Source organism: Jaculus jaculus, chromosome 1 (genome assembly GCF_020740685.1).
Source record: "Jaculus jaculus isolate mJacJac1 chromosome 1, mJacJac1.mat.Y.cur, whole genome shotgun sequence".
NCBI classification, from domain to species: domain Eukaryota; kingdom Metazoa; phylum Chordata; class Mammalia; order Rodentia; family Dipodidae; genus Jaculus; species Jaculus jaculus.
In genome coordinates this window covers 259,408,872-259,431,288 of record NC_059102.1, presented here as the reverse complement: position 1 = coordinate 259,431,288, position 22,417 = coordinate 259,408,872, and the positions used below count along the sequence as shown (strand labels likewise).

The 22,417-nt window shown below is 46.8% G+C and overlaps 1 protein-coding gene across 4 annotated transcripts in view; it reads left to right on the top strand.

Moving 5' to 3' along the window:
• Positions 1–21,594, top strand: part of Srgap2 (SLIT-ROBO Rho GTPase activating protein 2) — a 284,297-nt gene extending 262,703 nt beyond the window's left edge. For 2 of the 4 annotated variants that reach the window (XM_004663526.2, XM_004663525.2), the window contains exons 17-23: positions 320–425; positions 3,283–3,507; positions 8,047–8,126; positions 10,023–10,203; positions 11,794–11,940; positions 15,430–15,754; positions 18,297–21,594. In XM_004663526.2, coding sequence (XP_004663583.2) covers positions 320–425; positions 3,283–3,507; positions 8,047–8,126; positions 10,023–10,203; positions 11,794–11,940; positions 15,430–15,754; positions 18,297–18,680 — 1,448 coding nt within the window. In that variant the 3' untranslated portion in view covers positions 18,681–21,594. Of the gene's footprint in view, positions 1–319; positions 426–3,282; positions 3,508–8,046; positions 8,127–10,022; positions 10,204–11,793; positions 11,941–12,637; positions 13,039–15,429; positions 15,755–18,296 lie in introns of those variants that run through there. The other 2 variants (XM_004663527.2, XM_045160655.1) reach the window with 2 other exon arrangements.
• The last annotated feature ends 823 nt before the right edge of the window (positions 21,595–22,417 follow it).

Here is a 22,417-nt window from a genome sequence, read left to right as displayed (position 1 = left end):
AGACTGGATGTTAAGCAGTTATGGCAGGTTTCAGTTTAGCTTCTTGTCTGCAGCTGTTTAAATAAGAGGATAGTAGGTACAAAGGGAAACATATCCTCTGGAGTCCTTTATGAGAAAGAATGTGAATCCCAGCGTGTGCCTCATGCAATAGTCCCACCCACAGAGAGCCCAGGCTGAAGCTCAGTCACTGTGGTCCAGGGCTGTGTGCGGGCTCATCTTTCACTCTGTATGTTGTGTCTGCTGGTATTGAGAGGCTTACAGTTGTTATTCCCTGGGATTGCAATTACGACAAAGGACAATACATCTGTTCTTACTTCAGCAATGGACAACCTGCAGGAGAGAGCTCTGCACATCCGGAAAGTCCTTCTCGTCCTGCCCAAAACCACGTTGATTATCATGAGATACCTCTTTGCCTTCCTCAATCAGTGAGTATCCCTCTTAGCAAACAACTTGGCTTTGACTACCAGAAGTTTCACATGGATCTGTGTCTCTTCATCCCAACAGATATTTATTGAGCATCTTTTGTGTGCTGAACACAGTGTTAGGTTGGTTAAAAAAAAATCATTTGAATATGATAGGTTGAATGTATGGTCCCATAGACATTTTTTATTAAACTGCCTATTTGAGCCTCTAGCAGGCAGACATCCCTGCTATAAAGGGGCATGTCACTGCGGACAGATCCTGGGGTTCAGCCCTAAGATGTGGTTGGAGCAGGATCTCCAGCCCAGCACTAGGTGGTATGGGGTTTGATCTCTGGTGGTTCATGCTTGCTGGTGTTGGGTTTTCTCTCTGTTTATCTGTTTTATCTGATGTATGATAGAGTGAGCCAGCTTCTTCCACCATTGATAGAACTTCCCTGTGATGCTATAATCTTCAAATAAACCCTGTTCTCCCATATGCTGTGTCTGGTTGGATGCTTGTCCCAGCAATGTCAGGCTGGCTGCAACAGAAAGGAAAGCCTTGCTTCATTTGGTTCATACTCCTAAGAAGGGACAGATAATTAGGGACAGTTTTTAGGCAGAGTGCACAAAACAGGGAAACGAAAGGTAAGCCAAGGGACTAAGGATTCTATCACATAACTTGTTTGTGAAAATGAAGGCTTCGTACATGATTAATGTCTACTTAAAGGAAATATAACTTATGGAGTTCATTCCACAAGCCTCGTCTTGCTTACACATTCAAGGTTATCCTGGCCTGTAGGCATGTGGGTTCGCAACACCTGAGACCTTTCTGAGATGCCCACACTGTCATGCATCCTACTTCTAGCCCAGCATTCTCCACAAAGCTGTGTCTACCCCGTTCAGTGGCAAGGTACTGACTCAACATCCTATCTGACCTTGAATTCAACTCCTCATGACTCCTGCAGGGTGTTCACATATGGACTGAAAACACTGCTCACTACTCTGCAGCTAGCCCATCACCTTTAGGCTGCTAATCAGCGTCTGCTCACATTAAGCAAATCTGCCTTCAACCTGAGCCTGTTACCCCCATGAGCTAGGAAGATGACAGTGGTGGCCCAGTGGGTCAACTAGAACAGGTATGAAGGACTTGCGGTAACACTTCACTCCCCTGGGCTTGCCAGGGAGAGAAACAATAGAGTAAGGGTCATGCAAAGCAACAGACAGTAGCCATGGTTGAAGAAAGCATGAGGACTACAGCAATTCAGCCATTCATTTTGTCTTGTGTTGTCTTATTTAAAAGACTGCTTTGCTCATCACACATGTGTTGCGTGGAAATGATGCAGCACCAATAACCTCAGTGCTTCTGTAGGACAGAGGTGGTCAAGAGGACCATCTCTATGGGAAGATGACCTAGTAGGAGTAGTTCCTGAGGGAAACTTTGCCTGGGCCCAAAATTTCAGGGCTCTTCTTCATTTCTGTGGATCCTAGAATTGAGCACTTTAGTGCTGCCTCGGGTTTGCACTTGGAAGCAGCAGATGGAGAATCCCAGCTCAGATTGGGCTACATTTTGAGGGCAGCCTGGGGTACATACTGAAACCTTGTTCAAACAAAGCCTCCTGTGAAGGAATCTAGCTGAGATTGTAACCTCACCATCGTTTGGTTGTAAGTCCTACTAATTCCCATGACAGTCATTTCACGCTCACCATGCCACTTCTAATGCCCTACAGTGGCTATCAAAGGAGTTCAAGATGCATTCCAGGGTGTCTAAGAAAGGAGAAAGCCATTGTGTTCGAGGGAAACCAGCCATGTAACATGATCCTGCATGTAGGGCATACACTGGAAATGAACTGTCCAATCCAGAAGAGCAGCTGCTAGGATGAAGACAGCACCACAGGACTCTAGGTTCTCGTCGGGGTCTGTCAGAATCAGGCACTGAGGACTTAATGCTGACACCCATAAGGAAGGCCTAGCTCCTCAGCAGTGCTTATAGCCCAGTAAGCTTGGTTAAGGGATCTACTCTATCCAAAGCCAGCCTAGACCTGTATGCCTGGACAGGCAGGGGCCCAAAGGGCCTCATCAGGTACAGTGAAGGGCCTTGCATCCTTGGCCAAAGTTGAAGTTATACCTGGAGCAGCCGCTTGTTGAGAATGGGGGTTTCCCAAAACAAACAAATACTCAATGATGGTGTTAGTCTGTCTACATCCAGAGGAACCTGGGACAGAATCTGAACAGCATTTCTTAAGTAACTCCTGAATGTAATATTGTAAGAGGATAGTAAGAAGAGGGAAAGCAATTTCATTAGCTGTTTTAGAAAGAAGTTCAGTGTCCTGGTGGAATACAAAAGCTAATCAGTTGTCTATTTTTAAAATAAATCTAGCAGCTGGAATTGAACATCCCTAACAATTTATTTTGTATACAAGAAGGCCCACTGTGCCCTGTGCCTGTGTCTCCTAACCATAGCATTCCCAGGACAAACCAAGGTTCTCATGTTGTCTGGGTTGATCTCGGTTTGTGGAAGCTATGTCAACGCTGAAGAGAGAGGTGTGCTGCATTCTCAGGGGCGGGGTGTTTGGGTGGATAAGATCAAAGACAGGGATGAAAATGGGTCATAAGAAGGATTTGAATGGGGAACTAGAGAGAAGAAAGGGTTAGGCCTGCAGCAGGCAGTCCCACCTCTCCTTTCCTTTTCTTGGCTCCTTATGGCCATCCAGTGGTCATTGTGTTCTCTACAGCTGACTTTTCCAGAAGGTTTCTGATGCCCAGAAAGGCAAGTGATAACATGTGGCCCTCTGCTTTGGCTCCTGACAGTGCCTCTGGGGATCGTGTTTTCTGCACATACATGTGACAGCTTTCCAGCTTGTCCCCCTTCCTTCTCCTCCAGCTTATCACAGTTCAGCGAAGAGAACATGATGGACCCCTACAACCTTGCCATCTGCTTCGGGCCCTCGCTGATGTCAGTGCCGGAGGGCCACGACCAGGTTTCCTGCCAAGCGCACGTGAATGAGTTGATCAAAACCATCATCATCCAGCATGAGAATATCTTCCCAAACCCCAGGGAGCTGGAGGGCCCCATCTACAGCAGAGGAGGAAGCATGGAGGATTATTGGTAGGAGGCTGAGGGCTGGAGGAAGGGAGGGAGGGAGTCACTGATACTGTCATGGTGACCAGATGGCCCAGCAAAACCTGAAGGGAAACACCGCCTCCATTCACAGGCTTTGCAGGCTGCCACGGTCTGGGGCTGTGTATAGGCTATCTTCCCACTCCCCACTACCTTCCCCACCCCCGCCTACAGAATAAGTATTACCTCACCCACTCTCCCTTTTTTATGAATATTGTATGGCAAGGAACCATTCTGAAAGACAATGATGCATTAATAATTCTTGAGGAAAGGCGATTTTACAAAATGGTGTTTAGATCCACTGTCCATCAGTCAACAGTGTCTGTGCTTTATACTTTGAGAAAAATAGCACTGGGTCTCAGGGAATCCTGTTCTTACTAGGAAGAATCTATGTATGAGGCAAAATTTCCTGACTGAGTTTATAAGATGACATGTTAAAATGATTTCAGAAATGTGTGTGGAACGAAGGGAATAAGCTTATTTCAGCAGGTTAGGTATGGTCCTATCCTGAAATAGTGTGAAATTTTGTAGGACGAGGTTTTGTTATGAGTTAATCTAAGTACAAAAATCTAAAAGGATCCCAATCCCAAGGTATATCTGTGCTAGACGACTCCTTTAGATAAGGAGTCATTTCTGAAAGAAAAAAAAGATTCATAGTTGTAGTTACTGCAACCAGAGAGGCCAGTGGCACTGTTTAAACCCACCACAGTGATAAAGATTCAATTCTGATCTCTAATCTCGTAACGTAAACCATAGTCAGCACCTTACACAGACACCATGATAGCTGCTGTTCAGCGTCATGTTCCCACAAAACGTAAAGGCAACTGCATCTCTCATTTAGTCCCCAGTGTCTCATACTTCCCTCTCTTTTCTTCTTCCCCTAAATGTGGTTAAGCCTGAGCTGCAAGCACAAGCCAGTCCAAATCAGATTCCATCTGGAATCAATAGCCCATTGCTGTTTACCAAGGTAGGAGAGGATAGAGGAACATGTTAACTTAACTGAAGACAAATTGGCTCATGCTTCTCTGTGACTCCCACAAAAATAGCCTCCCACCCAAGGAGTAAAACAAGTGACAGTTCATGTCTCTGTAACCTTCCTGTGGCAGTGGCATTCCTGGGTTCATCCTTCTCCATTGGACTATGTCTGAGCCACGGGACCTCAGTTGGCTGAGTTGGAGAGAAAACTTTCCATCACTGGCAGACGGTTGGTTGGGGGTGGGGGGCAGTTGATCCTCCTGCTAGTGACTCAAGAAGTGGTCTTTGCCTTTTCGTGAATAGTGAAAAGCTGTGGATTAATATTTTCAACTCTTGCTTTTGAAGAATAAAACCACTGCAGGTCCTGGACCTATTCATGGGTCAGAGAGCCCTCAGTCTCTGCTCCCCTCCAAGGAGCAGAGACCAAGGAATGTGCCACGAGGGTACACCCATAAAAGCCTTTCCCCCATTTTATCCAAGGTATTTTCTCAGATCCCCTAACATGTGACATTTATTAATGACTTCTGGAAACACCACAGGATTAGTCAGGGAACATTAGTACTGTAACCCAGGCCTCAGGCAGAAACACCAGTGAGCAAGAGTGAAGGATTTTGCTCCTGACCTCTCCCTTCCCTTTTCTGGGAAGAGAGGAAAATACTAGAAAATGAGCTAAGGTGGCAAAAGAGGTGACCTACCACCACCAGATTTTAAAGGGTGGCCAAGAGACTAGGAGCACCAGAGAGAAGGGGCTAGACCACTTGACCTCCCTAGAGCTGTGGGAAAACCTATTTCAGCCCATTTATCAGTTCCCAAATCAGAACCTGGCTGCCTAGGATTGCTGCTGAGACACATGGCAGGCTCCCCCTGGGATCTCAGATGTGGGTGGGTCTCGGGGGTGTTACCGGACCAGGGGTTTAGGATGAGAGAAGCATGGGATTTTAGGGCTTCAAGGGACCTTAAAGAGCATCATTGTGCCTTTACTACAGTGTAGAGTGTCTGGACCAACAGCACACAAGTCCTGTAGGATTGTAAAGAAGTGTAGATTCCCCAGCTTATTTAACCAACCCTCCAGGGCTTCCTGTAGTTTGAGAACTGTTAACTTAGTGGATATTGAAGGGAATGAACTTTCACCTTGAAGAGAGGTTTACCTGTGCCCAGTGCACCAGTGGCAGGATTCCAGTGACATTAAACTCATCAGAGGATTCTTAGGCCCAGAAAGTAATAAGGAATTATACTGGCAATTTTTAAAAATTTATTTGTGGGCTGGAGAGATGGCTTAGTGGTTAAGCACTTGCCTGTGAAGCCTAAGGACCCTAATTCGAGGCTCAATTCCCCAGGACCCATGTTAGCCAGATGCACAAGGGGGCACACGCGTCTGGAGTTCATTTGTAGTGGCTGGAGGACCAGGCGTGCCCATTCTCTCTCTCTCTCGCTCTGTCAGCTTCATTCTCTCTTTGTCTGTCCCTCTCAAATAAATAAATAAAACAAAAAAAATTTTTTTTAATTTATTTGTTTATTTATTTATTTGAGAGGGTAAGGGTATACCAGGGCCTCTCACCATTGCAAACGAACTCCAGACACATGTACTACTTTGTGTATCTGGCTTTACATGGCTTTTGGGGACTCGAACCTGGGTCTGCAGGCTTTGCATGCACACACCTTTAACTATTGAGCATCTCCCCAGCCCGTGCCTGCATTCTTTAACAAAGAATCCCTAATAACATTCTCCCAGAATGTTCTCTGGAGTCTAAGACACTTCAGTGGGACTGACTTGGTCCAACCAGAGTGAGTCCTGAGCTGGTTGGCTAATCTCTGAGGCACTTCCTTAGGGGGGTGTGGACCCATGCATGGGCAGAGAGAAGCTGCATGGCAGGTGAAAGAGAGAGGTATTCACTGGACTGTTGGGAAATGCTTATTTGTTACTATCTACTGGCAGAGAAGAAAACAAGTCAGGACCAAGGGTTTTGTCTACTTTCAAAAAGGAAGAACTTCTGTTTACTCTGAAGTTCCTGAGCCAGGAAACAGAGTAGAAGTTGCTTTCTTAATAAGTTCCCTCTTCCATTCTCAATTTTCTATCCCAGATGATTGAAAAGAAGAGGAATTTTTTAAAGTGTATGTATGTATTGAAGGGGTGGGGATTGGGCTCACTGGGGCCTCTTGCTGCGACAGGGCACCACTTTGTGTGTCTAACTTTGTGTGGGTACTGGGGAACCGAACCTAGGTTATCTGGCTTTCTAAGCAAGTGCTGATCCATCTTCCCAGCCCAGAATAGCAGCTTTTTAACGTCTTTGCCAAGTTTCCCTCCTCTGTGATCTTGTAGAATCTAATCTGGCAGATTCTCCTTCTCTGCTCTTGTTTCCCACCCACATCTCTGACTCACCTCCTGTCTCCTCACAAGTACACAGGTTAACGACCTACAAAGCAACCTAGAGACACCAGGCAAGGGAGGAAAAAAGGAAGTGACACTCATGCTAAAGCCTTTACTAAATTCTGTCATTGGCTGCGCACACAGTTCTGTAAAACATATCATTGTCTTCAGCGTGTGAATGAAGTAGCAGAGGCTTAAGTTACTTGTCCAGGGCCCCTGAGCTACTAAGCACCAGAACTGGTTTTGGTGTCCGTTGGTATCTGATATAAAAGCCCAGGACTTCCCTTCTGTCACATCTTCTCCTTGAGAACCAGACTCATGAAAAGTCTTTGAAGAGTTGAGTTGCTCCATGTTTTCTAAAATTATTAATAACTTCTAAAACACTCCTCTTAGCCAGGCATGGTGGTACATGCCTTTAATCTCAACACTAGGGAAGTAGAGGTAAAAGGATCACTGTGAGTTTGAGGCTAGCCTGTAACTACAGAGTGAGTTCCAGGTCAACCTGGGCTAGAGTGAGACCCTACCTTGAAAAATCCAAAAAGAAAGAGCTGGGGATGGAGGAATGGCTTAGCAGTTAAGGTGTTTGCCTACAAAGCCAAAGGACCCAGGTTCGATACCCCAGGACCCACGTTAGCCAGATGCATGAGAGCACACACATAAGGAATTTGTTTGCAGTGGCTGGAGGCCCTGGCACACCCATTCACTCTCCTCCCCCTTTCCTGTGAAATAAATAAATAAAAAGAAAATATAAAAGAAAAAAAGAGAGAGCTGGGTAACGTGGTGCATGCCTTAATCCCAGCACTTGAGAGGCAGAGGTAGGAGGATCACTGTTGAGTTCAAGGCCACCCTGAGACTCCATAATGAATTCCAGCCTGGGCTAGAGTGAGACCCTACCTCGAAAAATCAAAAAGAAAAAGAAAAATCCAAACAGAAAAATAAAACCACTCCCCTTTCTCTCTCAAGGTAGTCAAGTCCCAGGTAGTCAGTCACAAGCAGTTCTTGTAGGAGGTGTACTTGCAAACTCCTAGAGGTACATGGTTCATTCTTACATTTGGCTGTGTGCACTGAGGCATAGCAGGCCTACAGTCAGTTCTGGTGCCTTTGCTTCAGAAGGCTTTGTAAAGGGGACATCAAGAACACCGTGCACAGATACTGATATTCCAGTGCTCTTGCTTCCACTGCAGTGACAGCCCTCATGGAGAGACCACCTCCGCCGAAGACTCCATCCAGGACGTGACCACAGAGCACCACACGAGCGATGATGGTGTGTGGGTAAAACAGAGGAAGGGGTGATGTGTCTGTGCCCTTGATGACCTTTGCTTGCCAGCAGTCCCCAAAGAAAGACAGGGGCCCTTGTTGTCTCTTCTTCCTTTGGAGATTACACTGAGCTAGACCTTTGTAGCCTTTTAGCATTCTGGACCCACCTCCCAGCTTCTTGCCACACCTAAGTCCAGCAGGGTATCAGACAGGTAGCGGAACACCAAAGCAAAGGAAAGCTTATTTGCAAAGCAGCAGTCTAGAGACTAGAGAAGCTGGGTGCCAAGAACTCAAGAGAAGTGAGCCAGAGGGAAATGGGAATGAGGACACGGAAACCACACACTTGCATGCCTGCCAGCTAGCAAAGTCAGCCCCTTCATGGTACAGGCTTGGATGAGCTAAACAGCCTCGCGGGTGTGCGTCTAAGGTGGGGTGCTCAGCTGTCACCCGCGAGCCCCTCCCCTCTTGAGTGCCATGATTGGTTAGGGTCTGTTCAGGCAGCGCATTTGCCCCCACTTCAATAGTTCCTTGCTGCCATTTCTCCACCACTTGGCCTGTAGAGGTTTCAGCAGCTGACAAGGAACCTCAGAATTTTCTGGGCAGAAGAATGAAGTGGCATGGTCCACAGAGCTTTGCCTGCCCCCTATCTTGCTGGGAATACTGAAATATGAAGCTAGCTCTTAAGGGAGGAGAGAAAACTAGGACTGCTCATTTAGATCCTGACATGAGAGGCTCAGTCTGCTCATTTGCCACATTATGGGAGATGAGTAGGTGAACTAGAAGACTCAGTGACAGGCTAGAGCTGCCTGTGCCTGCATTGTTAGAGGCTTTGTGTTTTTTCCCTTGATTCCTAGTGGAACAGACAGGGCTGTTATTTTATAGCTGAGAAAACAGGTCAGAGAGGTCAGGTGATATACCCGAGGCTGAAATACTAAGACAGCCCTTCTGTGGCCTGCTGCTGTAGAGAAGCCCTTCCCTGGCCCATTGAGGGGAAACCTTGCCAGCCAAAGCTGACTAGCCCTGGCCTTGTTTTGAAGCTGCTTGCTCTGCCTTAAGCAGTCTTTTTGTCACTATCTAATCTGTACCTGCAGCCCAGAGCAGATAGAAATCATGGTAGCAATAACCAGTGCACCGTACCACTGCTGGGCACTACTCTAAACATGTCACAAAGTATAATTCATTCATCTTTCTAATCCCCATTTAACAAATAGGGAGACACAAGCCCACATCAATGAAACCCATTGCATTTGTAAACCCCTTTTAATTTTTCAAAGACTTTATTATAATTTTATTATTTATTATATCCCACTTACAAAATATTTCTCCATATTTTGCTCTTGGAAAAGTTGCTTAGTCATGTTATCTTTTCTTTATAAAGAATAAAAACTTATACTCTCCTGGGAAGAATGAGTAACAGATCACTTACCAGCTAGTATGATAAATGTTATACAGTTAATAAAATTATTACATAATCAGAAAAATAATGCTTAAAAATACAGAATGATAAGCTGACAGTATAGCCCAACGGTAGAGTACATGTCTAGCATATGTGAAACCTTGGGTCCCGTCCCCCAGTACTGCCAAAAATAAAATGTATAATATGTCATGTTTGGTGTTAGGAAAAGACAGCCTGAAGAGCTATAGAATCAACAGAACAGTTAGCACAGAGAGCAGTGTCTCACTGTTGCATCAGGCAAAGTGAGGGGGCTCCAGGTAGAGGGGTGGCAGGGGCAAAGGTGGGGAGGAGGGTCCGGCACTGATAAGTATTTGTGGATCACGTGTGGCTGATTTCTCACACAGTTACCCTCCCACCACTGAAAGTCCAGCTGATTGGGGTTCTGCCCAGTTTCCTGAGCCTGTAGATCCCAAAAACATGTGCTTCCTTCTCTTTTGCGTCTCTCAGAGTGTGAGCCCATTGAGGCCATTGCCAAGTTTGACTACGTGGGTCGGACAGCCAGAGAGCTCTCTTTCAAGAAGGGAGCATCCTTGTTGCTTTACCAGCGGGCTTCTGATGATTGGTGGGAAGGTCGGCACAACGGCATTGACGGACTCATCCCCCATCAGTACATTGTGGTCCAAGACACGTAAGTGGGGCCCTGGCTCATAAGTGTGGTTCCTCATGCACCGTGGGAATAAGACTTTGCTCTGGAGTGGACGAGTATGGGAGGGAGGCTGAGCCCCTTGGGCCCTAAGGCTGTCCTGAGGCTCGCAGTTCCTTGGGAGAACCACTCCTCCAGCTCAGTGGAGAGTTTCTTTAGATCTCTCCTTTACTCTTCTCCCTGTACAATCACTTCCTGATATATTTATTTTAGAAACCTACCAACCCGCATTCATTCGCATTCATACCTAGTGAGTGAGAGTGTAACCTTTCTATTTTACCAAATGCATTTCCTTTCTGGAAAGATCAGGTTGGGGGAACTTTTTTGTTTTGGTTGTTTGAAGGAAAGAGTATCACTCTATGGCCCAGGCTTTCCTTGAACTCTTTTTATAGCCTAGGCTGGCTTGGTACTCACAGAAATCCTCCTGCCTTAGCCTCCCCTCCCAAGTGATGGGATTACAAATGTGAGCCATCACATCTGGCTTCTGTCTCTAAAAATAAAAAATTACAAACTCCAACCTGCTAGGTAGCTGATAGTCCTTTTCTACCTGGAAGTAAAAACAAGTGACTTCCTAGAGTCTGGCCTAAGCAGGCTTGGGGAAGTAGAAAGGTGGGACAAGGAGAAGAAAGGATGTAAGGGAACAAGAAAAATGACAGCTGGTTCTCGACAGGTCTCTTTGGGCGAGCTGTCGGTTTGTTCCCACACTTGGAAACCATGCCCCCTAGGCAGGAAGTAATGAACCTTGTCACCCATTTAAGCCTGCCCCCCTCCCCTCTGCCCTGCCTCCACTGCCCTGACTCACTTCCCTGGGGTACAGTACTGTCACTGTGTTTAGTCCTTCCCTTACTATTATTTTTTGAAGGTTGATATCCTGAATGAGTCTGCGCCCTCCCAGCCTCTCCTGGGCTCGTTCTGCGGGGAAATCCTCCCTGTGTTAACATCGCAGACCTGGTGGCCATCTGTGCGTGGACAGGACCCTCCTAAATTTAGCATTATGACTTCACTGCGGGATCGAGAGAAGATGAATTGTGGGGGAGAAGGGGATTTCTTTGTCATCAGTAGCCAGAGGGGCCAGGAAAGCAGTGGAGAGACCTGGGACCATCTTGGACGCTCTAAGCAAGGCTAGATGTGCTACGACCATGTGGCCATGTCCTGCCTCGACACTGGCATCTGCAGAGCCATCACAGAGCTGACTGTCCTTACCGGCAGCGCTCAGGACCACAGCAGATAAACCGCAACCTGGACTTCTACCTCCTTCTCCAGGAGACGGCCCCCACACGGCCACCCAGGAAAGCAGCAGCATGGGGTTAAAGACAGGTGTCCCCTAGCCAAGCTTTCCTGAGCAGCTAAGGATCCCACAGAACCCAGCGGATTATTTATTTTTATTTAAATGACCCTGCAAAGACCCTCAGGTTCCCTTGCCTCTGCTCACAGTTAGCCCTTCTAGGGAGTCGTTGCTGCCTGTGAGCCGTGTGGGGTCACGCGTATGTCTGGGGGGCCATCTTGCTGATTTAACGCTGCTTTGTGTTGTTGTTGTTTTTCCTCCTCCCTGCCTGCCTGTCCCTTCTCCCCCAGCGAGGACGGTGTCGTGGAGAGGTCCAGCCCCAAGTCTGAAATTGAGGTCATTTCTGAGCCACCTGAAGAAAAGGTGACAGCCAGAGCGGGGGCCAGCTGTCCCAGTGGGGGTCATGTAGCCGATATTTATCTTGCAAACATCAACAAGTAAGCTCTGCTTTTCATTTTCTGCTCCCCTGAACGATTCACACCACCCAGCCTCACCAAGCCCTGGCCTAACCGCCCCTCCCCCGCCAGTCCTATGCTGCATGCAGGGCTCCCAGCTCCCCCAGCCTAACAGTCTGCATGCGTTCATTGTTGCTGCAATAGACAGACAGGGCTGAGGAGACTCACCTGGGCCTGAGGGCAGACCCAAGTCTCCTCTGTCTGTCATCATGCTGTGGCACGGTGTTTTCTGTGTGTCCTTGCAGTTTCTGTCAGCTTGGACCTTCCTGGCAATCTTATGGCTAAAACCTTTATCCAAGCTTTGGTTACTTTATGCAACTTGGTTTTGTACTATTCATAGGTGCCTTCACTTTTCCAGTTCTTACTCAAATAGTAGGGTTTGCTGTCGTCCTTGACCCTTGTCTGTCTGAAGATTCAAAGTCTCGTGTGCCTCCCACCAGCTAATGTGTCACCAGGTGGGCCTATTTAGGTGCCATGTGTCTGTTCCTCCCCTGTCCTGCGTTCAGCGCTGTGGAGGAGAGGAGAGGACTGAGCCCCAAAGAAAGCTTTGTCTTCTGCTCATCGCATGACCCCTAGCTCCCTTTCACACCAGGGAAAATCACTTCCCACTTTTTTCCTGTTGCTTTAGCATTAGCTCTCCCTACCAGTCCCTTTGCAGATGCCCACTTCTGTCCAGCAGGCTTACCTCTGACCCCAGCTTTCATTGTGGCCATTAGCAACATCCTGGGGTTCTAACTTCACCCACACCCCACTGGCTATCTAGAGGGATTCCTGGCTCGCCCACCCATGTGCTGCTGCCTCCCCAAAAGGCATTCAGGCTATTGGAGAACTAATCATCTCAAGGGGCCAGACACCAAGTCCTACAGACTCTTTCCGCCAGACCCTGAACCGTGGCCCAGTGCCAGCAGGATGACAAGCCCCAGGGTGCTCCTGGTGACTATGGATTGGAAAAGATGTACAGATTTTATTCCCCTCTGACTTTGGAGGGATGAAATGATTTGCACTTTGAAAACTTGTTAACTGTAGCCTCTGGACTCTGAGACTGGAAGGAGAATAAAAGATGCTTGTTGTTCAACTGCGCGCATGAGGTTGCCAGATCTCTTAGCTTTTGTCCAACCAGACAATGGGAGGGGGAGACGACACGTGCCTTTTTTTCTCTCTCTTTCATCCTCAAGTTCATACAGTCTGTTCAGTTTATTCAGTGCAGCTATAATTTAATTCAGACCAGTAAAATAAGTTGAGAATTTTATGCCTCCCTCCAGCTTTCTACCCTGCTGGGAGGGCAAGCTAATAAAAAGTAAATGGGCTAATCACCTTTTCCCCTCATTTATAGCTCTACGTTAATTATAAGCCTACAATCACTAGATCATAAGCCTGTTGGCCAGGAACCAAAGCTGAGTTGGTGGAAGGAGAGTTAAATATTTATTTAGGCACTTTTGTTTTGTTTTTGTTTTTTGGTATTGAAAATAGGGAACAGAACCCAGGGCCATGCTAAACAAGTCCACTCCTACTGAGCTCCACCTCTGGCCCTAGGTATAAATTTTTAAGTCACAATATATTTGATGAAATTTATACAAAGGAATTATAGAAGTGCCAACTGAAAATAGTCAAAAGATAAATTTCTGCTAGAAAGTCTTGGTGGCTCCCTTGAACTCTGCTTGGTGGTGTCGGGATGACTATGATGAGGTTCTTACAGAACACATCATGACCAAACCATGTCCATGGCCTACCATAGACCCACCCAGATACCAGCCAAGCGGTGGGGAGAGAACAGCCCCCAGAGTGTCTGGCCCTTAGGAGCAAGCCTGCCTGTCAACATTCCCCCATCTCTACAGCGCTCATCCTTCTGTTTCCTGACAGCCGTGGGGATACTGCCCCTGGGACTTCGACCTGCTGACTCCTGACTCCCTCTTACCAGTTAACTCCTCACCCTTCGAGATTCAGTCCAATCATTTCTTATTTGGGGAAGCCTTCCTGACACATCAAGTTTTCCAGGGTTGAAAAGTGCCCTCATTCTGTATTCCAAAGTGGCTTGAGTAGTTGTTGATACTCAACACTGCACCTGGTTCCCTGGACCTGGCTGAGCTTTCCAGAACCAGTAACTCTGTCTTCCTCATTTATGTCCCTGGGAGATAGATTGGGACTTGCCACACTAAAGCCGCTCCATAAATCTGCCTTCTCAGCAGTTTTAGACTTGTGAGTCAGCTCTCCGTAAGTAGAAAGAGGAAGTCAGGAAAGCATTTGTAGGGTGTGGCATTTCAGTTTTATACGCACTTTATAAGCATCTACTTTGTGCCTGTTACCATTACTTTTATTGAGAGTTCACACAGTCTGACCAGGTGAAGAGTGTGTGGAAAGGAAGCCAAAAAGCAGGGCTGTGGAAGTGCTGGAGGGACATGGAAGGGAAGGAACCCTTCTGTCTGCCATTGGAGGTCCTGGTATCAAAGAGGAGGGCTTGTGTCAGCAGAGCTTTTAAGACTGAGGTCATCTTTTTTTCCCAGTAAAAATGGCTGCCTCACAAAGCTAGAGCTGTCTAGGAGAGCAATTGGGAGTGGCTGCTGTGCGTCAAGTCCTAGGCCAGCCCTGTGCTCCGAAAGATAAGGGAGACCTTGTCCTAGAAGAGCAGCCCTGCCTCAGAGATGGAGCCCAGTCTGCAGAGTCCTGCTCTTCCCTTCTTCCATCCTCAGGCCCCAGTGTAGCCCCAGCTGCCCCTCGTTAGATTCCAGATAAGAGCTGCCCCACTGCCATCCAAACTTGCAGCTGCACAGCTTCTTAGAGTAGGTCTTTTAAAGTCTGCTTCCAAAAGAAGATGAAATGATTCAACAACAGGCAGTATCATCTGATAGGACTGTGCCAATGATCTCATTGAAAAACTTAAGTGGTATGAAACAAACTGGCCAAGAGTCTAGGTTCGGCCACTTGCTGGGTGACATAGGGGTCACGCAGATGCAGCTTCCACCCTAGGAACATGCACACATTGGGCCCTCTGTCTGTGGCACTGCAGCCTCTCACCAAAGCTCAAAATGATTACAAGCTTGCTACAGTTGTACAGGCTAAAATTTGGAAAGGTTACCTCTCCTCTTGCCAGCACCCCTTCCCTGCCCTCGGTAATGATGAGACTTTCCAACCCAGGACCTTGGGTTTCTGTTGAAAGCAGCAAGTGGAATTGATCACTCCATGAAGCTACTTCTCCCGCTAGAAACTTTTCCTTAATTGGGCCTTTTTTTCTAACAGCATCTTACATGTTTAGAACTCAAAGCCCATGACCACAAAGTAAGTATCCGTTTCTCCTCTGCCCAGGTTGGGGGTGGCAAGGAAACAGTCATGTTGAGAAAGCAAAATTGTGCAAAGAAGGTGTTTATGTGTCACCCACAGCAGTCCTAGGCGCCAACCTCTGACCTTTTCTCGTCATCCTGGCTCCCTCAGAGCCAGGGCTCCCTGATCAGATGCCCTTTCTGTTTGTGATTAAAGGCAACGAAAGCGTCCAGAATCTGGGAGCATCCGGAAAGCATTTCGGAGTGACAGCCATGGGCTGAGCAGTTCCCTGACAGACCCCTCCTCCCCGGGGGTGGGGGCTAGCTGCCGTCCGTCCTCCCAGCCCATCCTGAGCCAGAGTCTCCCCAAGGAAGGGCCAGATAAATGCTCCATCAGCGGGCATGGGAGTCTCAACTCTATCAGCCGCCATTCATCCCTGAAGAACCGACTGGACAGTCCACAGATCCGGAAGACTGCCACAGCAGGAAGGTCAAAAAGCTTTAATAACCATCGTCCCATGGATCCTGAGGTGATTGCACAGGTAACTGAGGGCCCCAAGACAAGCAGCAAGCATGAGTCTACATTTGTCACTGACACTAGGGCAGCCTGTGATAGTTGTGACAGGATCTGAAACTGACCAGTGCTCTGTGCATTCTATACTGAGTTCGAGTACTGTCAAGCATGATAGTCTGCCAAGACAGCTCAGTGAGCAGCTTGTCTACCCCTGCCGCCCCAGCAAGAGCTTAAAGACAGAGTACACGAAGTCTGGCTGTTTGTTCTAATGCTGGCTGTTTACAAGGCTATTAATTTTTTTAAGCCAGTAATTGAGAGGTTTTGTTTTGTTGTTTTTTGAGGTAGGGTCTCACTCTACCAGGCTGACCTCGAATTCACTATGTAGTTCAGAGTGGCCTTGAACTCATGGCTCTCCTCCTACCTCTGCTTCCTGGAGTGCAGGAATTAAAGGCGTGCACCACCAGGCCTGGCAAGAGGTTTTTGGTTTTTTTTAATCTAAGTTCTCATACATGTACATAATATGCTTGGATCATAATCCCCTCCCGTTCCCTTCTTTTATCCTCTCTTCCACTGAACCCCTTCTTGTTTCTAAGTAGTCTCTCAATTAACAGCATTTTGGTAAGATTCTGCTCAGCCCAAGTTTCTTAGTTACATACTTCCTTTAGACTCTAGTAGACTTCAACAAAGTTGCTAAAGTTTGAAGCTCACTTTTAATTTGGCCCACATTTGTATATGACTCATTCCTAAAGCTGACCTCTGATGCCTAGTGGTTGATAATCAGCCCACCTCTGATTCGAGTCTTAAAGACTCCAAAATATCCCTGCTGTGGGAGCTCAGCTATGGGGAAAAAGGGTTTCCAGGCCAGCGCTCCAGATCCAGTGGAGGTGAACTCCCTGGTTACAGCCCCGTCCTTATCTGAATCAAACTGATGACTCTCTGTTTTCCATAAAATATTAGAACTCCAACCCGGCCTCTAAAAATTCATCCACTGGAGCCATTCCCAGCAGTTCTCTCAGACGTCTCTCCCAGATATATAATATTCATTAGACCAGGTAGGAAATAAAGGCTTATTGTTGCCCCCCTCACCCCATCTTGCAAGGGGCAGTAGAGGATGGATGTGGTCTCTGTTGGTTTCGTTGGCACTCTGCTTAAGGAGATTTATCTGCAGGGCCGGTGCCAAGCCCTGGCCTGTGATGTCTTGCTTTGCTAGCCTTCTGTACCTCTATTTAAGCTCCTGATAGCGGTCTGCTTTGCCCCATGGGAATCCTCCCTGTTCCTCCCTTGGCCAGGCATTAATAGAAGTGTTAGAAAGTGGATACACTAGTTGCATAGCAGAATAGAGCCAGTAAATAGAGTTGTTTTCTGAGCATTTTAAAGTTTGAGAACGTTGGGGGTATAGTTTAGTCATAAATCCCGTCCTGGGTTTTATCCCCAACACCACCAAAGAAAGAAGAAAAAGGTTATTATTATAGTGATGAGTAAAAATGAGTCAGTAGCAAACATAAGTCATGCCACAGGACAAAGATACCTTAGTGAGGAATGTAGGGCTTACTTGGAACATACAATGTAAAACTCTTCTTGATCCCAAGGAGGAGTCCTGTGCATTTGGGACACAGTATCACACAAAAGTTTGTGAAGAGGGTGGTGGAAACTGGGAGGACTCCCCAGGAGGCAGCTGGCTTGCATACAAAGGTTCTTTTGTTCTCCCTTGAGCCCTTGGACTAAGACTGCGTTTTCCCTAAAATCTGGAGTATACTATGGATTTAAAGAAACTAATTCACCCATGTGGGCTTTGGTTCCCCATCCTTTGGACCCCTCTCATGGTGCTGGGTAGAAGGAAATGGTTTTAAATTGGTTACTGCCAGGAGTTGGAGACTTGAAGCATTATCTTGATGAATCTTTAAGGACCAGACTCTTGAACCTTCCATAGTCCTTCTGGGGGAAGGACTAGAATCCATGCCAACCACGCACATGCACAAGGTGGCACACACGTCTGGAGTTCAATTACAGTGGCTGGAGGCCCTGGCATACTGATTTTCTCTCACACTTGCTCTCTTTCATTAAAAAATAAATAAATACATAAATAAAGCCGTGTGTGGTGGTGCACGCTTTTAATCCCAGCACTTGGGAGGCAGAGGTAGGAGGATCATGAGTTTGAGGCCACCCTGAGATTACATAGTGAATTCCATATCAGCCTGAACTAGAGTGAGACCCTACCTCAAAAAACCAAAAATACATACATACATACAGACAGACAGACAGACATAGAAAATAAACAAAAAATAAAGAGAAATGCATAATGATTCCCTGCATACCAGTGATCTTTCCCTTCCCCATTTCATCCATAAGTATTTTGATACCTGTCACTAAACCCAAGGACTCTAGTGGAAAATACCACAACTGCTCTTGTCCCCTCCCCCGCCTTCTGGGGATTCCTATGTTCAAGGTCTTTAGCCAAGTAAAGTAAAACCTTATGGCTGGTTTCATGGCTTGGTCTGTCTCATTGAAACACGATCCTTGGGGATTTCGGTCTTCATTTGCCTTACCTCGGCCTTTTTGCTGTCTTGCAGGATATAGAGGCAACGATGAACTCTGCTCTGAACGAGCTACGGGAGCTGGAGCGGCAGAGCAATGTTAAGCACACCCCTGATGTAGTGCTGGACACCTTGGAGCCCCTCAAAACCTCCCCAGTGGTGGCCCCCACATCTGAGCCCTCCAGCCCTCTGCACACCCAACTCCTCAAGGACCCTGAGCCCGCCTTCCAGCGTAGCGCCAGTACTGCTGGGGACATCGCCTGCGCCTTCCGACCTGTTAAATCTGTCAAGATGGCTGCCCCAGTCAAACCACCAGCCACACGGCCCAAGCCCACTGTCTTCCCCAAAACAAATGCCACTAGTCCTGGTGTTAACTCATCCACTTCCCCACAGTCCACCGACAAGTCTTGTACTGTCTGAAGGGAATAATTTAATTGTTCTAGACAAGGGGACTGACTGTTATTAAAATCTTCCTATTTAACTAGCTTGGGGACTTCAGTTGAACATTAGATTCTAAGTTGCTCTTACAGGAATTAGCCTTTCTATTACCCAAAACCTTGAGAATGAAGCCCTTGTTACCGCCTTTCCTTCCTCTTCCCTCCCTACCACCCTCAGCTTCCCTCAGTTGTTGTAATCCAATCAGTTGCAGTACATGCTATTCTTAGGTTAGCCAGAGACAGAGTTTTTCATTATCAGGTCACTGTGAAATCTGGCAAGGTAAGTCATAAGGATGTGAGCTCAAGTCTCAGTCCCTTCAGACCCTAAGAAGTACCTTGGACCAGATGGTTGGTTATGGCCACCCAGCTCTCAGTGGCATCTTGTTTTGGGTACTGATTATAGAGAATCATATATAGGCCATTCTTTTACATGTGCGCATGTGTGCATACACACACACACACACATACACATACACTAGTCTCTGGCATGTATAGCCTTTCCTGGTCATAGACCACTCTTTGTAAGTTATTGTGAAAATTCACGTACAGGCCATGGGTGGGGAGGGGGGATTTCTGTTTCCATTATAAACTTTGTTCTGTCTGGACCAGAGAAGCTGGCCATTGAAATCTCTGCATCACATGAAATGTAGCAGGATAGGACAGTCCTGTGATCTGATGTGGGGGTGGGACTTCCTCTGTTTTCTTTCTATTGCTGTGAATTGGTCATTGGTGTTTGCTTTTGTTCTGCTCCATCCTATAGATGTACATCCCAACCTTATAAAGGAGCTTTTAAAATTTCTCTGAAGGTATAAACACTTCCCAGGTTCCTATCTCTGTCAGACAACTTTTCATCTCATACATTTTCATATATAAGACAGTTTATAGCTGGTTCCTTGAGAGTGAAGAGTCTTAAAGTTTTATTGTGTTTATGACAGATTTGAAAAAGGTAAGAAATGGTCCTTCTACTTTTTTTTTTTTTTTTTTGGCACTTAAAAGTTACTACCCCATTTAAGAAGTTAAGTTCGGCTATGCTGATTGTTTCTAGGTTAAAATTTACTTCAAATGCACCCCATGGTGCTCTGTTTTGTTTTTTAATAAGGTCTCTAGAGGCCAACTGGGACCTTGGAGGGCTTTAAAGACAGACAACACCTTTGAAAAGGGTTTTCATTTATCAAAACAATGACAACTAAGGGGAACTTTGAGCCCACAGGTTCAAGTTTCCTCAAAGCCAAAATCTAAAGAAAATAAAAGGTTAGATACTAAATACTGGACCTTCTTTTGGTCTTTTCCCTGGTTCCCCTCCAAAATTCAGAAATGCTATCCTTGATGCTATATTTCAGTCTGCAAACCATGTGTTTTGCACAGCACCAGCTCCTCATGTGTAAGTGCTTCCCCAAGAATACTAGGGCCAGAAACATCTATATCCCAGTCTCAAACAGTTCCTCAACTCATTCTTCTTTTCTGGGCTTTCTGGCTTGAAAGCTATGGTTTTCTTTTAGCCTTATTATTTTCTATAGTTCAGGAGTGATGGTAGGTTACCATTTGCATAGGAAAATCTGAGTGTTCCTAGCTTTGAGCTGAAAGAAATACCTACTGGACCAACATGTAATATTGATAGTAGGATCTGTGGAAAGTGGTTGGTATTCTCACTATTTGAAGGGAAAGAGGAACCTGGGGGCAGGGTCACTAGTGAGGAGTGTGACTTCAGCTCAAGGAAGTACTCCCTGGTCCAAAGGGACAACTGGCAACTCCTGCAGTCAAGAGAGTCAGCCTACAAGAGGCAGCTCGTGGTCCTTTGAATGCTTGGTCTTCGTTGCTCTGTTTTGTGGCCTGTCTTTGCTTTAACCTAGGTTTGCATTGATCCTGAGCCAAGAAGGGGTATTCAGACCCAAGGATCTGTTTCTTTGCTGCAAAGGAAGCCCCACCCTTCACTTTACATCCTTTTTAATCCAGCTGATCAGAACTCCCATACCAGCTCTTGACCCTGTCTCCCATATAGTAGTCTCCACGAAAGGAAGAGCAAAGCTTACTACGTGACAGTCCTTCAGGCCTGTCTGTTGCTCTTGCCTTGCTTCTCTCTCAACCTTGTTCATGATTTGTGTTTGCCATCCCCTTGGTCAGTGCCCATTTGCTGATTGGCATCATGAACTGGACAGTGTATAAGTGATCAGCTACTACCCCAGCTCTAGGAGCCAAGCTGTCTTCCCCATCTCTGGTGCTCCTGACGCCTGTGAGAAGATCCTGTCAAGAGGACTAGGAACCAATAGGAGGAGAGTCCTCAGCAGAGCTCACTTCAACTGGAATTGAGGTTGCACACTGTGATTTTAAACCCAAAAGCCAAAAGGAGCTGGCCACCCCAGCCTTGGGCAACCAGCCTTTCTCAAATGTGCTTGCCGAAACCAGCATGATGCTTCCAAGAGCCCTCCTCAGCCCTGCGTGGCATGGATTCTTTCCTTGGTGTGGACTCTGAAGGGTCAGTCTTTGGGGAAGAGAGGTGGGGTGGGGCTACCAGCATCCCAATTTGGAAGATAGAGGAGTTTGCCGCCAGCAGCCTGTAAACTGGAAATGCTGGTTTCAGCCAGCCTCCTCAGGACACCCTCATTTCTCCCCAAGGAAATGAGAGATGCCACCAGCACCAGGATGAACAGACCACTGGGAGGGCTGGTGGACATGGACTTCGGTTGAGAAGATCTTCCAGGGAACTGCAATGTTGTGGCGTCTGATTCGTATGTCACATTTGTGTAAAATGGTATATTCTTGAAAATGGTGTTGATAACTGGAATATTGTATGTATGCTTGGAGATGCTTTGTGTGATCCTAAGACTGTCACTTAGCAGATAATGGATTGGGAAAAATCCAAAGCACAACTTCAAAATAAAATACATTTTTAGGTTTCATTGCTGAAGGTCATATCCCTTACCCACTCCCTGAAAGACATCTGCCCAGGAGGGATCTTGATTCATCCTGCCTAGAACAGGAGGAACAAGATGACCTCAAAGCCAGCAACCTTCTCCCATGCTCACCAGGCTCAGCAGAGTTGCACTTGGAATGTGGGTTCCCTCCCCTCCCCTAGGATTTCCATTCAGCCTCTGGATGGAACCTAAGAGGTTTTGTAGACTACTGGGCAGTCTTTTGCTGTGAGAACCATTTCCTTCACAGAATCCCTCTTGCCTGTTTGCAGTGAGAGCTATTCTCATGTCTATCTTTATAGTCAGATTTCCCCACTTGGAGGAGGGAAGCCTAAAATACTTGTTGGAACCATTGCCAGCAGCAACTAAGGGTGGCCAGAGGTTCTTTATGTCCCACAACCAGAACCTTAAGTCGTTCTGCCCTTGAGCATCCCTACATCTGAGAGAAGGGACTGACCAGTATGCCTTGCTGCAGCTGGAGCTGGGGGAAGCAGAGGATGCTATCTTCCTTTGAGGAATGCTTTGGGAATTTAGGAATGAAGTTAATCAAAGATAACCATTTCCTGTTTCCAGGCCATGAGGTGAGTTTTACCCCACTGCATGCTTCTGCCAAGATGTGCCACAACAAGCCCAAAGCAATGAGGCCAATCACGTCATGGACTGAAACTTGAAGCATGCCTGGAAGCTTCGTTTCCTGGACAAGGAAGAACCGAGTGTGCAGTGAGCAGGATTCTTTAGGATGGTCGGCTAATCAGTTATTAGAATGGCATCCAGTTGTCCTTACTAGCATCTGCTTGATGATTATGGGAGC